Source organism: Mustela nivalis, assembly GCF_964662115.1.
Source record: "Mustela nivalis genome assembly, chromosome: 10".
Classification (NCBI taxonomy): domain Eukaryota; kingdom Metazoa; phylum Chordata; class Mammalia; order Carnivora; family Mustelidae; genus Mustela; species Mustela nivalis.
This window is the reverse complement of record NC_139029.1, coordinates 75,114,168-75,130,501: the sequence shown is the minus strand read 5'-3', so window position 1 is coordinate 75,130,501 and position 16,334 is coordinate 75,114,168. Positions and strand designations below refer to the sequence as shown.

The following is a 16,334-nucleotide window of genomic DNA, read 5'->3' as shown; positions in this document are numbered from 1 at the left end:
TCATTTTGCTCCTCTGACTGGATTAATTCCATTGCCCTATCTTTGAGTTCATTGATTCTTTCTTCTGTTTGATCTGTCTGATGTTGAATCCTTGTGATTTCTGTTTGGTACTTTTTTTTAATATCTTCTATGACTTTGTTGAAATTCTTACTTTGTTTATGCATTGCTTTCCTGACCTTGGTGAGCATTTTTATGTATTCTCTTAAACTACTGGATAAATCACTTATCTCTGTTTTGTTAAGTTGGGTTTCTGGAGATTTATCTTGTTCTTTTGTATGGAACATATTCCCTTTTATTTGTTTTCCTTAACCTCTATGCTGGTTTCTACACATTTGATAAAATATCCACCTCTCCCAATATTGACAGGCTGTTCTTAGGAGATGAGCCTCATCAATTAACTTAACCCAAACTCATAGTTCCCTTTCAAACTTTTCTGATTGCTCAATTCACTGTCTTTGTTCTTAGTGGCTTCTAGTAGTTGAGCTAAAATGTATCAGTGTCCCAAAGGGGAGGGTTGTAATTAGCACCTAGGTGCAGGCTGATTAAAAGCCAGAATCTGAGGTAGTAGCGAGAAAATAGAAACTGGAAATGAACATTTTTGCTGCTCCCTCTGCACTGAGTATATCTGCAGAGGAAGAGGAGTTGTTCCTGTGCCACTTAAGAACTGCTTATTTGTTTGCTATAGTACTGTGGTCTCATGGTTGCAAACCCTGTTAGCTTACAGAGTTGGGTGTTTTGGGGGCTTATCCTGTGGGTGGGAGCCTTAAAGGTTGGGCCTCTAGATGTGTGATCCAAAGTCTTTGCTGGGAGAAGCTGGGAGTTGGGAGTTCCTTTCCATTTGTATGGTGCTTTGCCAAAGATGAGAGTTAGGGTAAGAGTTGTCTCAGACTTTCATACCCATTTCATTGTGGGCATTTTCATTCCCCCAGTGTGTAGGAGTCACTTAACTAATTTCTGGATTTTTCTTAGAATTGCTCCGTGTGTAACTATGTTTGGTGCATCTGTGGGAGGAGGGAAGGTTCAGGAGCCTCTAATGTTGCCATATTGGTCACTCCCTCTATATGTATTAATTCCTTTCTTATAATGTTAAAACAGCAAGTATTAAAGCCTCATCATTAAATATGATCAAAGTTAATATTGATTAATTGAATTTTATATTAAAAGTAGCCAATTAATTAGTTAATTAAAAGTAAAGAATTCTTAAAAATTCTGAAATATTTGACTCCTTAATGCTATTCTAAGCGGCAAAATTTAGAAGTGTTTTCAAGGAATTCCCATATTTCAACTATATACAATCCAAAGCCTTTGATGATGTAAGTATTTTATTATAATTTTTATTTATCTGCATCTTCTTATTTTATTGTGTACTCTCTAAGGGCAAGGACTAGATCACATTCATCTTTATGTTTCCAGTGCCATGCTCAGTGACTAGTAAACTATAGGAACTCAAAAAATGTTTGCTAAATGAATGTATGTGACTTTCATAGGTGGGGTTTGTTTATACTTATTAAATTTATAAAATTTCTCTGGAAGCTAAAGAAATTATTTTCTTCTAGGTCTAACATTATTTTCACAAATAAAACAAAATGATAAATTATTTAATAATGGTGTTTTTTTGGGAGGGTGTGGATGTAGAGTAGGGTTAGAATTTTAGTAAGTTTAGAGGTAAAAATAATTTGAATTATTATTCCAGAAAGTCTTTCTTACATATTTTCTAACAAATTGAGAGTGTGAATGAAAAATTCTATATATTCCATGATTGAATAAATTTTATTTTTTAGCTTCTTTACACAGATAGGAATTTTGTGATTTGTGCTCCAACTGGTTCTGGGAAAACTGTAGTGTTTGAACTAGCTATAACAAGATTATTAATGGAAGTCCCATTGCCATGGTCAAATATTAAAATTGTTTACAGTAAGTATTATATATTATAAGAGTAATTAATTATAATAATGAAAAACCATTGAGGCAAAAGTAAGAAATAAAGTTCAAGCCATAAGAGTTAATATTTGGTTTGCCATACATTTTTAATGAAGACCTGTCACATTTGCTCTTGTCTGTTACATTAAATTCCAAACACATTTTCCCACAGTTGTAAATAAGAAGTAATATTTGAATTGACAGTTTGACCTTTACATGGTTTTTTGTTTTGTTTTTCTCCTTTTGATCTTTTTTTTAATTTAATTTTTTTTTCAGTGTTCCAAGATTCTTGATGCAGCACACCCAGTGCTCCATATAATATGTGTTTATTTTTTAAAGGACAACAAGAACAATAAATTCAAAAATTTAGAAATTCTAAAAAATTTCCTTAGTAACCTGAACTCTTTGTTCTTAGATATATGTGTGTGTGTGTGTGTGTGTGTGTACGTGTGTGTATGTATGTGTCTGTGTGTGTGTATATATTTAAAATTTTTCATCAAAGTAATTTATGTACATGGTTAAAAAAGATAGCTTATTACAAAAAGTCTTATAATGAAAAAGCACAATCTCCTACCTTACCTCTTTCTGCTCTTAGTTACAATTCCCTGAACAATTACTTGTTTTTCTATTTTTAGTATAGCCTGCTGATTATATCTCTAAATAATATGCTTATATTGTTAACTCTTTCAATTTATAAGTACTAGGCAACACCTCGATGTTTGATCTTAATTTTATTAACCAATGTTTGTGGAAGTAATTTGAAAATTGCACTGACATTCAAAATGAATATCTTATATTGTTATAGTGGCACCAATAAAAGCCCTGTGTAGTCAGCGTTTTGATGATTGGAAAGAAAAATTTGGACCAATAGGATTGAATTGTAAAGAACTCACTGGAGATACAGTAATGGATGACCTATTTGAGATTCAGCATGCCCATATTATTATGACAACTCCAGTAGGTGTTATTTATACTCAGTTATTTCCTTGGTTTATTAGAAAATGTTTCTCTTCACCATGAATAAAAATTAAGAGAAAAAACAAAGTAGAAGAAAATATATGCAATGTAAAAAAGAAACAAACATAAAAAATACTACTATTTAGGTTATATAAAGAATACTTATCAGTAAGTAAAAGACAAACTACCAAATGGGCAAAATAGACAAAATATATGAATAGGTAATTTGTTATTGAGGATAATTTGCAATCATATTTTTTGCTTGTATTCTTTTATTCAAGTATTATGTATTACAGAGGGAGGACCTTGATAGGGCTTAAAAAAGGTACTTAAACTATAATTTTGTATATTTTTGGTTATGTAAAAAATAAATGGGGGTTTAGTTTTTTAAGTACTTATAAGACTATCAAAATTCTTTAAAGTGTTTTTTATCTTTAAATCTTTTTCAGAATACTTTTAAGACATGAATTAAACTATTGCCCATTCTTTGTATCAGGTTAAGATTTTTATTGATGTCTTAATAATATTTATTATAATTTCTTATGTTAAACCATTTGCATTTTTTCTTTAGGAAAAATGGGATAGCATGACTAGAAAATGGAGAGACAACTCTTTGGTCAAGCTGGTTAGACTCTTTCTCATTGATGAGGTAGTGAACACATCAACTTATTTTCAGAGATAAACATAAAATGATGACTAGGATGGATAGAAAGAAATAAGACATTTTTATCCAAACTCTATTTTATCCCTTCAAGTAGAAAGTCTTATTTTCTTAAGAGTGTTAATATTATTATGGATTTTAATCAATTAAATAGTTTTTTAATTTTTATAGTTAATCATTTTTTTCTTGGTTTCTTTCTTAGGTACATGTTATAAAAGATGAAAATCGTGGACCAACTCTTGAAGTTGTAGTTAGCAGAATGAAAACTGTACAGTCTTTATCTCCTGCTTTTGAAAATAGTGGCATAATTACTCCAATGAGATTTGTAGCTGTATCTGCAACAATTCCAAATGCTGAGGATGTAAGTTAGAATTTTAGTATATCGGACTTTTTTATGACTAGTGAAATATTTTGTCATTTGAATCTTAGGGGGAAGTGAGGGTTTTTTCCTATAAGTCCCATAAATGACTTAGTAGGAAAGTATGTTGTAGAAAGTTATAGTCAGATCTCATAGGTATGGCATTATTAAGCCTTAATATTTGGTTGATTTGGTTTAATGAAACATAATTGCTACAAGTCTGTTCTTTACTAGTATTCAAAAGTCTTGGTTTTTATGGGTTTCAGATACCTATAATGACTAGTAATTTATTATGGTGGTTGTAATCAGCTGACTTTAGTTGTATAGCAAAGTATGGTGGAGAATGAAAATAATTGCTTAGGTGATTACTACCCATCTTTTCACATTCTATGTGACTGGCATTATGGTAAGCACTAATAATAGATACAAAAGTGGAAACATATAGACCTGGCCCTTGAGGAGGATCTCATGGTTAATGGAGTACATAGACAGATAAATAATTGTATGCAGTTTTATACTTGTTCTAATTTTTTTTCAATATCTGGGCAAACTTCTTGAAAAATAGTATGGTTTCATTTTTTCTCACTCCTATTTACTTCATAGCCTACTATAGTTGGACTTTTTTCTTCTACTACTTAGAATTTCAAATATAGTTCCATATTGTCAAATCTAATGGAAATTTTTGCCTGATTTATCCTTAATTTGGCAAAATTATTCATTTTCCTGTTAACATATTTTGTTCATATTCAAGGATAACAGAGAAAATTTTTAAGTATATATAGTCAATAGAAACCCAGTGTTCGTCTTTCCAGTTGTATAGGTAGAATCATACTATGTGTGCTCTTTTATGACTTGCATGTAACCTACAGACATTTCCATGCCATTAGATATTCTTCTTTAATATAGTTTTTGTGGTTTTATTATAAATTATTTATCTAATTATATGTGGCTTTTATAATTTATCTATTGCTTTAATGATGGAAGATTATTTCCATTTTTGCTATTGTGAATGGTGCTAAAGTTAATACATCTTTGAAAACATGATTTTTTTCCAGAATCTTTTTTTTAAAGATTTTATTTATTTGAGAGAGAGAGAGTGAGAGAAAGAGAACATAAGAGGAGAGAGGTCAGCAGGAGAAGCAGACTACCTGCTGAGCAGGGAGCCTGATGCAGGACTCGATCTTGGGACTCCAGGATCATGACCTGAGCTGAAGGCAGTTGCCCAGCTGAGCCACCCAGGTGCCCTATGATTATTTCTCTAGGATGAATGTCTAATGTGAAATAACTGAGTCAAAGGATATATAAAACTCTAAGGAAACAGTGCTTTCAGTAGATGGTATAGTCATTTATACTTCCACCATTAGCCATTTCTCTGTATTCCAGCACTGGCTATTATAATAAATTATTGTTATTATTACATTTAAATAGTTGTCTGGGTGCCTGGGTGGCCCAGTCGGTTAAGCATCTACCTTTGGCTCAGGTCATGATCTTGGGTCCTGTGATCCAGGCTACCTGCTCAGCAGGGAGTCTTCTTCCCCGCTTCCCTCTCTTCCTCCCCCTTGCACACATGTACACACATGTGCTCTATCTCTCAAGTAAATAGGTAAAATCTTTAAAAATAAATAGTTGTCACATTTCTTGTTTAAAATGTACTTTATTTTAAAAATATGAACTGCTTTGATTTTTACTGAAGTAAGTATATTTTCTTACTATGTTATGTTAGTCACCATACAGTATTTCCTTAGTCCTTGATGTCATGTTTCATGATTCATCATTTGCATATAACACCCAGTGCTCATTGCAATATGTGCCCTCCTTAATACCCATCACCAGGCTAATGCATCCCCCTACCTTCCTCCTCTCTGAAACCCTCAGTTTGTTTCCCAGAGTGCATAGTCTCTCATGGTTCGTCTCCCCCTTTAATTCCCCTCCCTTCATTTTTCCCTTCCTTCTCCTAATGTCCTCTATGCTATTCTATATCTTCCACATATAAGTGAAATCATATAATAGTTGTCTTTCTCTGCTTGACTTATTTCACTTCGTTTACTCCCCTTCATTCCTTCCATGTCAATGCAAGTGGTGGGTATTCTTCCTTATTGATGACTGAGTAATATTCCATTGCATATATGGATCACATCTTCTTTATCCATTCATCTGTTGAAGGGATTCTAGGCTCCTTCCACAGTTTGGCTATTGTGGACATTGCTGCTATGAACATTGGGGTGCATATGCTCCTTCTTTTCACTACATCTGTGCCTTTGGGTCTAAATACCCAGTAGTGGGATTGCTGGGTCATTGGGTAGCTCTATTTTTAACTTTCTGAGGAAACTCCGTACTGTTTTTCACAGTGGCTTTACCAATTTGCATTCCCACCAACAGTGTAAGAGGGTTCCCCTTTCTCCATATTGTCTCTGACATTTGTTGTTTCCTGCCTTCTTAATTTTTTCCATTCTAACTGGTGTAAGGTGGTATCTCAGTGTGGTTTTGATCTGAATTTCCCTGATGGCTAATGATGTTGGACATTTTTTCATGTGTCTGTTAGCCATTCATATGTCTTCTTTGGAGAAGTGTCTGTTCATGTCATCTGCCCATTTTTTGACTTGATTACTTGTTTTTTGGGTTGTTGAGTTTGAGAAGTTCTTGCCATTTGCAAATATCTTCTCTCATTCCATGGATTGCCTCTTTATTTTGTTGACTATTTCCTTTGCTGTGCAGAAGCTTTATAACTTGATGAAGTCTCAGTGTTCATTTTTGCTTTTGTTTTGCTTGAAAGAAGTTGCTATGTCCAATGTTAAAGAGGTGACTTCCTATGTTCTCCGCGAGGATTTTGGTGGATTCCCATGTCACATTGAGGTCTTTTATCCATTTAGAGTTTATCTTTGTTTATGGTGTGAGAGAATGGTCAAGTTTCATTCTTCTGTATATTGCTGTCCAGTTTTCCCAGCACCATTTATTTAAGAGACTGTCTTTCCTCCATTGGATATTTTGTCCTGCTTTGTTGAGGATTAGTTGACCATAGAGTTGAGGATTCATATCTGGGCTCTCCATTCTGTTCCATTGATCTGTCTATATGTTTTTGTGCCAGTATCATGCTGTCTTGGTGATCACAGCTTTGTAATATAGCTGATACTTTATGTGGAAAACCCAAAAGACTTCACCCCCAAATTGCTAGAACTCATACAGCAATTCAGTAATGTGGCAGGATACAAAATCAGTGCACAGAAATCAGTTGCTTTACTCTACGCTATCGATCTAACTGTAGAAGGAGAAATTAGGGAACCAGTTTCATTTAAAAAAAACTGAAAGATACCTTGGAATAAACCCAACCTAAGAGGTAAAGGTTCTATACTCTAGAAACTACAGAACACTTACAAAAGAAATTGAAGACATCAAAAGGTGGAAAAACAGTCTATGCTCATGACTGGAAGAATAAAGTGTTAAAATGTCTATGCTGCCCAGAGCAATCTATACTTCTCAACACCATTCCAATCAAAATACCAATGACATTTTTAAAAGAGCTGGAACAAACAATTGTAAAATTTGTGTGGAACCAGAAAAGACCCTGAATTGCCAGGTAAATGTTGAAAAAGAAAACCAAAGCTGGGGGTATCACGTTGAAATAAATTTTTTTTTAAAGATTTTATTTATTTATTTGACAGAGAGATTACAAGTAGGCAGAGAGGCAGGCAGAGAGAGAGAGAGGAGGAAGCAGGCTCCCTGCCGAGCAGAGAGCCCGATGCAGGACTCGATCCCAGGACCCTGAGATCATGACCTGAGCCGAAGGCAGCGGCTTAACCCACTGAGCCACCCAGGCGCCTGAAATAAATATTTTTAATATATCAATCAATTACTTTCAGTTCTTTCTTCGTACCTTGTTAGGTCATGTTCTTTACCCTTTTTAAAAATTATTTTTATTAACATATAATGTATTATTATTATGCCCCAGGAGTATAGGTTTGTGAATCCTCAGGCTTACACACTTCACCCCATTCACCATATCACATACCCTCCCCAATGTCCATAACCCAACCACCATATCCCTAACCCTCCCAACCCCCAGCAACCCTCAGTTTGTTTCCTGAGATTAAGAGTCTTTTATGGTATGTCTCCCTTCCAGTCCCATCTTGTTTCCTTTTTGCCTTCCCTACCCCCCAAACCTCCAACTCTGCCTCAGCAATTTGTCATATCAGGGAGATGATATGATAATTGTCTTTCTCTGATTGATTTATTTAGCTTAGCACAATACCCTCTAGTTCCATCTATGTCATTGTAAATGGCAAGATTTCATGTCTTTTGATGGCTGCATAGTATTCCATTACATATACATATACCACATTATCCATTCATCTGTTGATGGACATCTCAGTTCTTTCCAGAGTTTGGCTATTGTGGACATTGCTGCTATAACATTAGGGTGCACATGCCCCTTTGGATCACTACATTTGTATCTTTAGGGTAAATACCCAGTAGTGCGATTGCTGGGTCATAGGGTAACTCTAATTTTCAACTTTTTGAGGAACCTACATACTGTTTTCCACAGTGGCTCCACCAGCTTGCACTCCCACCAACAGTGTAGGAGGGTTCTCCTTTCTCCACATCCTCGCCAACAGCTGTCATTTCCTTACTTGTTAATTTTAGCCATTCTGACTGGTGTGAGGTGGTAGCTCACTGTGGTTTTGATTTGTATTTCCCTGATGCCGAGTGATGTGGAGCACTTTTTCATCTGTCTGTTGGCCATCTGGATGTCTTCTTTGCAGAAATGTGTATTCATGTCCTCTGCCCATTTCTTGTTTAGATTATTTGTTCTTTGGGTGTTGAGTTTGAGAAGGTCTTTACAGATTTTGGATTCTAGCCCTTTATCTGATATGTCATTTGCAAATATCTTCTCCCATTCTGTCAGTTGTCTTTTGGTTTTGTTGACTCTTTCCCTTGGTGTGCAAAAAAGCTTCTTATCTTGATGAAGTCCTAGTAGTTCATTTTTGCCCTTGCTTCCCTTGCCTTTGATGATGTTTTTAGGAAGAAGTTGCTGTGGCTGAGGTTGAAGAGGTTGCTGCCTGTGCTCTCCTCAAGGATTTTGATGGATTCCTGTTTCACATTGAGGTTTTTCCTCCATTTTGAATCTGTTTTTGTGTGTGGTGTAAGGAAATGGTCCACTTTCATTCTTCTTCATGTGGCTGTCCCAGTTTTCCCAACACCATTTGTTGAAGAGACTGTCTTTTTTCCACTGGACATTCTTTCCTGCTTTGTCGAAGATTAGTTGACCCTAGAGTTGAGGGTCTATTTCTGGGCTCTCTGTTCTGTTCCATTGATCTCTGCGTCTGTTTTTCTGCCAGTACCACACTGTCTTGATGATTACAGCTTTGTAATAGAGCTTGAAGTCTGGAATTGTGATGCCACCAACTTTGGCTTTCTTTTTCAATATTCCTCTGGCTCTTTGGGGTCTTTTCTGGTTCCATATAAATTTTGGGATTATTTGTTCCATTTCTTTGAAAAAAAAAAAAGATGGTATTTTGATAGGGATTGCATTAAATGTGTAGATTGCTTTAGGTAGCATAGACATTTTCACAATATTTGTTCTTCCAGTCCATGAGCATGGAACATTTTTCCATTTTTTTGTGTCTTCCTCAGTTTCTTTCATGAGTACAGTTGCCTCTTTGGCAACTTTTCTTCCTAGGTATCTAAAGGTTTTGGGTGCAGTTGTAAATGGGATTGACTCCTTAATTTCTCTTTCTTCTGTTTTGCTGTTGGTGTATAGAAATGCGGCTGATTTCTGTGCATTGATTTTATATCCTGACACTTTACTGAACTCCTGTATGAGTTCTAGCAGTTTTGGAGTGGAGTCTTTTGGGTTTCCCACATAAAGTATCATATCACGTGCAAAGAGTGAGAATTTGACTTCTTCTTTGCCAATTTGGATGCCTTTTATTTCTTTTTGTTGTCTGATTGCCAAGGCTAGGACCTCTAGTACTGTGTTGAATAGCAGTGGTGATAGGGACAGCCCCGCCATGTTCCTGACCTTAGGGGAAAAGCCCTCAGTTTTTCCCCATTGAGAATGATATTCACTGTGGGTTTTTCATAGATGGCTTTGATCATATTGAGGTATGTACTCTCTATCCCTACACTTCGAAGAGTTTTGATCAAGAAAGGATGCTGTACTTTGTCAAATGCTTTTTCAGCATCTATTGAGAGTATCATATGGTTCTTGTTCTTTCTTTTATTAATGTATTGTATTACATTGATTGTTTTGAGGATGTTGAACCAAACTTGCAGCCCAGGAATAAATCCCACTTGGTCATGGTGAATAATCCTTTTAATGTACTATTAGATCCTATTGGCTAGTATTTTGGTGAGAATTTTCGCATCTGTATTCATCAAGGATATTGGTCTGCAATTCTCTTTTTTGTTGGGGTCTTTTTCTGGCTTGGGGATCAAGGTGATGCTGGCCTCATAAAATGAATTTGGAAGTTTTCCTTCCATTTCTATTTTTTGGAACGTTTCAGGAGAATAGGTATTAATTCTTTTTTAAATGTTTGGTAGAATTCCCCCTTGGAAGCTGTCTGAATTCTTGTTTGTTGGGAATTTTTTTTTTAAAGATTTTATTTATTTATTTGACAGAGAGAGATCACAAGTAGGCAGAGAGGAAAGCCGGGGGCGGGGGGAGCACGCTTCCTGCTGAGCAGAGAGCCTGATGCGGGACTCGATCCCAGGACCCTGAGATCATGACCTGAGCTGAAGGCAGAGGCTTAACCCACTGAGTAATGGGTTTGTTCAGGTTTTCTATATCTTCCTGGTTCAGTTTTGGTAGTTTATGCATCTCCATTTCTTCCAGATTGTCAAATTTACTGGCATATATTTGCTCATAATATGTTCTTGTGATTATATTTCTTTGGTGTTGGTTGTGATCTCTCCTTTTTCATTCATGATTTTATTTATTTGGGTTCTTTCTCTTTTCTTTTTGATAAGTCTGGCTAGGAGATTATCAGTCTTATTAATTCTTTCAAAGAACCAGCTCCTAGTTTCATTGATTTGTTCAACTGTTCTTTTGGTTTCAATTTTGTTGATTTCTACCCTTTATTATTTATCTTCTCCTGCTGGGTTTAGGCTTTCTTTGCTGTTCTTTCTCCAGCTCCTTTAGGTGTAGGGTTAGATTGTGGACTTGAGGCCTTTCTTGTTTATTGAGAAAGTCCTATATATTTTATAGAGAAAGGCTATATATTTTCCTCTCAGGACTGCCTTTGCTCTGTCCTGCAGATTTTGAACAGTTGTATTTTCATTTTCGTTTGTTTCCATGAATTTTTTGAATTCTTTAATTTACTGGTTGACCCATTCATTCTTTAGTAGGATGCTTTTTAGCCTCTATGTATTTGAGTTCTTTCCAGCTTTCTCTTGTGATTGAGTTCTAACTTCAGAGCATTGTGGTCTGAAAATATGCAGGGAATGATGCCAATCTTTTGGTATGGGCTGAGACCTGATTTGTGATCCAGGATGTGATCTATTTTGGAGAATGTTCCATGTTCACTCGAGAAAAATTGTGTATTCTGTTGCTTTGGGATGGAATGTTCTGAATATATCTGTGATGTCCATCTTGTCTAGTGTGTCCTTTAAGGCCTTTATTTCCTTGTTGATCTTTTGCTTGGATCATCTGTCCATTTCAGTGAGGGGAATGTTAAAGTCCCCTACTATTATTGTATTATTGTTGATGTGTTTCTTTGATTTTGTTATTAATTGGTTTATATAGTTGGCTGCTCCTATGTTGGGGGTATAGATATTTAAAATTGTTAGATCTTCTTGTTGGGAAGACCCTTTAAGTATGATATAGTGTCCTTCCTGATTTCTTATTAAAGTCTTTGGCTTAAAATCTCATTTATCTGTTATAAGGATTGCCACCCTAGCTTTCTTTTGATGTCCATTGGCATGGTAAATTGTTTTCTACCCCCTCACCTTAAATCTGGAGGTGTCTTTGGGTCTAAAATGAGTTTCTTGTAGATAGCACATTGATGGGTTCTGTTTTTTTTTTTTTTTTTTATTCCTTCTGATACCCTGTGTCTTTTGATTGGGGCATTTAGCCCATTTACATTCAGGGTAACTATTGAAAGATATGAATTTAATGCCATTGTATTGCCTGTAAGGTGACTGTTACTGTATATTGTCTCTCTTCCTTTCTGGTCTACTATTTTTAGGCTCTCTCTTTGCTTAGAGTACCCCTTTCAATATTTTCTGTAGGGCTAGTTTGGTGTTTGCAAATTCTTTTAATTTTTGTTTGTCCTGGAAGCTTTTTTATCTCTCCTTCTATTTTCAGTGATAGCCTAGCTGGGTATAGTATTCTTGGCTGCATATTTTTCTCATTTAGTGCTCTGAATATATCAAGCCCGTTGTTTCTGGCCTGCAAGGTCTCTCTGGATAAGTCTGCTGTCAGTCTACTATTTCTACCATTGTATGATACAGACTTCTTGTCCCTCACTGCTTTCAGGATTTTCTCTTTGTCACTAAGACTTGTAAGTTTTAACTATTTGATGATGGTGTTCAGATCTATTTGTATTGATTTTAAGGGGGGGATTCTCTGTGCTTCCTGGGTTTTGATGCTTGTTCCCTTTGCCATATTAGGGAAATTCTCTACTATAATTCACTCCAGTATGCCTTCTGCCCCCTCTCTCTACTTCTTCTTCTGGAATCCCAATTATTCTAATATTGTTTTGTTTTATGGTATCACTTATCTCTAGAATTCTCCCCTCGGGTCCAGTAGTTGTTTGTCTCTCTTTTGCTCAGCTTCTTTATTCTCTATCACTTGATCTTCTATATCACTAATTCTCTCTTTTGCCTAATTTATCCTAGCATTAAGAGCCTCCATTTTTGATTGCACCTCATTAATAGCTTTCTGATTTCAGCTTGGTTAGATTTTAGTTCTTTTATTTCTCTAGAAAGGGCTTTTATTTCTCCAGACAGGGTTTCTCTAATATCTTCTATGCCTTTTTCGAGCCCAGCTAGCATCTTGAGAATCGTCGTTCTGAACTGTAGTTCTGACATATTCCAATGTCTGTATTGATTAGGTCCCTACCCATCGGTACTGCCTCTTGTTCTTTTTTTGTGGTGAGTTTTTCCACCTTGTCATTTTATCCAGATAAGAATGTATGAATGAAAGAATATGCACTAAAGGGTGGCAAAGACCTCATAAAAAAAGTATGCTAACCAAATCAGAAAAGACCCAAAACCAGGGGAGAAGAAAGGGGGAAAAAAGAAATAAAAATAAAAAAATAAAAAATTATATATATACATATATATATTAGACTGGTGAATAGAACAGAGCCATGCACTTGATTTTGGGTGTATTTTGGTCTCTTAGAAGAAACTACCTCCCAAAATTTTAAAGAAAGAAAAACTTATATACAAAAATAAGGGTAAACATGATTAGGGGATGAAATATGACTATAAAGATGAAAATTTAAAAAAGAATTCTAAAAAAGGAATTGATAAGTTGGTTGGAAAAAAAAAGAGGAGGGATTGTGCTTAGGCTGGAGACTAGAACAAAGTCATGTGCTAGATTAGGGTATATTTTGATCTATTAGAAGAAATTGTATCCCAAAATTTTTTAGGAAAAAAAAACACCTATATGTATGCAAAAAATAAGGTTAAATACAATGAAGGGATAAATATGTTTATGTTTAAAATGATTTTTTAAAGAAAGGTATTATTAAGACAGACTAGTTAGAAAGCATTGAAAGAGGAAAGAGGAAAAATTTTTTAAATAGAATAAGAAAAAATACAATTAAAAAACATTTCACTTTGCAAGACTAATGGATCATGGTGAAAAAGCCATAAATTCTATGTGTTGCTTTCCCCTAGCTCTGGAGTTCTGCTCTTCTCCTCAATAGGCGAGCTTGATCTTGGCTGGATGTTTTGCTGATCTTCTTTGTGAGGGGCCTGTTGTAGTGATTCTTAAATGTCTTTGCCTGAGGTGAAATTGTACTGCCCTTGCCAGGGACCGGGCTAAGTAATCTGCTTAGGTTCACTCTTGGAGCTTTTTTTCCCTGAATGCTTTCTGTAGCGCTTTGGAGGACGAGAATGAAAATGGCGGCCTCCCAATATCTGCCTGGAGGAGGTGAGGGCCCGGGACCCCACTCCTCAGTGGCCCTCAGAGATAAGCAGTCAATACTCCTGTCTCCCTGGTCACCAGCCGCACTCCAAGCTCACTTGGCCTGTGACTGAGCATTTCTGTCTCTGGCACATGACCCTATTTGGAGTCTCCAAACCCAGCAGATTCCTGCCACACTGCTCCTCCCAGAGCAGGAAGTTAAGCCTCCCTGGATCTGCCCCTTGTGGGATTCCTGCTCAAAGAGCAGTGGTCTGACAGTGCTTTGGATCATGGTTTAAGGTAACCCTGATCTGAAGGCTCATTCTTTGGCTCTGTCTCTGTAGTTGGCTTCCCTCCTCTGATACCTGGGAGCTCTGCCACACTCAGATACCCTGACCTTTCTGTGACCCCGTGCGACCTGAGATCACACTGTCCCATGAGCGCTCCACACCTGCTTGGCCTCTGGAGCGATGTCCCTCAGTAGAGCAAGACTTCTAAATTTCTGATTTTGTGCTCCCTTGCTCCACCACTTGCCGGGAGCCAGCCCCTCCCGCCACAGTCTATCTTCCATCACTTCAGATTCACTTCTCCACTCGTCCTACCTTTCAGAAAGTGGTCAATTTTCTGTTCTTAGAATTGCTGCTCTTCTTCTCTTCTATCTCCTGTTGAGTTTGTAGGTGTGGTTTGATCCCTGTCTAACTGAACTCCTGGGTTCTGATGTCATTTCAGGCTGCTACTCCTCTGCCATCTTATCTCTCCCCTGTTCTTTACCCTTTTTTCACATTGGGATAATAAACTTTTATTGATTTGTAAGCAGTTGTTAAATATCAGTACCCTGTAATTCTTGAAATTCTTTTGCCCTTTGTGATAATCACCACATCTGTGTATGCTACTTTCCTGTCTCTTTGTACAAATCCTCTTTGTCAATTTTCTCCTAAATTAGGGTCTTCACCCTTGGCCTTCTGCTCCTTGCAAATTAAATTCTTGTGTGACCTTATTTGCATACACGTTAACCTTGAAATGTTTTAATATTTCTTTCTCCTGCAACTAAAACTCATTAATCCATCTTCCTGTCAAAGCAGTGGTCAGTTTCAGAGCAGGCATAAAGCCCAATTACTAACCAGGTTATATGAAGATAAGGATTGCTCAGCACAGCTTCAGAAATTAACAAATGACTCAGGCATTGAGTCTGAAATGTACTTTCAGCACTATTATCTCTTAAACATTTATTTGCTCTTTGTTTAAAAATTGTCAACCCTTGCTAATCTAAGCCAACCATTACTTTGCTACTCCTTGGCTATTATTTAGCACAACTCAAAAGAGCTGTCATACATATCTAGGCATAGTTCTGAAAAATAGGAAGGTTAATAATGATAGTGAGAAATTCAGTTTCTCTGCCAAAATCAATTTTAATTTTATTTTGGACTCTTGGGAAGGAAAATAAAACAAAATAATAATAATTAATTGGGAGTTTAGCATATTGAAAGGTGGGAATAATCTTAAAATACTGTTACCAATAATATTTACCAATATGTAAATAGAATAGTATCACTGGAATATGTAATACTGAAAAAGACAGCTTAATTATTTTTATACCTTGTCTTTAAAAGTGGTCTGTTATTGCGTTGTTTAGCCATAAAACTTGACTAGAAAGAACTTTTAATATATGTTTCTGTCATTTAAAGATTGCAGAATGGCTTTCAGATGGTGAAAGACCTGCGATATGCCTGAAAATGGATGAGAGACATAGGCCAGTGAAACTTCGTAAAGTGGTTCTTGGATTCCCCTGCAGAAGTAACCAAACTGAATTTAAGTTTGATTTAACCCTCAACTACAAAATTGCCAGTGTTATACAAACATACTCTGATCAGAAACCTGCACTTGTGGTATGGATTGTTAGTTGCTTATTTTTGAGTGTAATGTTCAGTTTTTAATATGATCAATCCAAGAATTATTCATTTATTTTCAGTTTTGTGCAACAAGGAAAGGTGTACAACAGGCTGCTTCTGTTCTTGTGAAAGATGCTAAATTTATCATGGCTGTGGAACAGAAGCAGAGGTACATTTTCTCTTTTTTTGTTATTGGAGATGGGAAGACTTTTAGGGATTATCTAGGAGAGATGAGAAAACTGGGTTTGTTATTTCACTTTTTCAAGTTAATCAGCCTCTCTAAGCCTCAGTTTCTTCAGGTATAAATTAAGAATAAGAACAATTTGGAAGATTAAGTGAGAGAGTGAATCTTAGTGACACTCTGATCCTATCTTCTTTATTTCTTAGACAGTTTCTTAAAAGATTATTAATATTGCTGTCTTCATTTTTTTTTCTTCTTTTTTTTTCTCTTTTTTTTTTCTTTTCTTTTTTTTCATTTCT

General features: G+C 35.9%; 1 protein-coding gene across 6 annotated transcripts in view; it reads left to right on the top strand.

Annotated features, from left to right (window-relative positions):
* The window catches only part of HFM1 (helicase for meiosis 1), a 118,806-nt gene that overhangs the window by 24,868 nt on the left and 77,604 nt on the right, over positions 1-16,334 (top strand). For 5 of the 6 annotated variants that reach the window (XM_082688250.1, XM_082688247.1, XM_082688246.1 and 2 more), the window contains 7 exons: positions 1,243-1,313; positions 1,782-1,914; positions 2,726-2,877; positions 3,449-3,526; positions 3,741-3,899; positions 15,651-15,851; positions 15,935-16,023. In XM_082688250.1, the coding sequence (XP_082544376.1) occupies positions 1,243-1,313; positions 1,782-1,914; positions 2,726-2,877; positions 3,449-3,526; positions 3,741-3,899; positions 15,651-15,851; positions 15,935-16,023 (883 nt within the window). The remainder of the gene's footprint in view (positions 1-1,242; positions 1,314-1,781; positions 1,915-2,725; positions 2,878-3,448; positions 3,527-3,740; positions 3,900-15,650; positions 15,852-15,934; positions 16,024-16,334) is intronic. The other variant, XM_082688251.1, reaches the window with a different exon arrangement.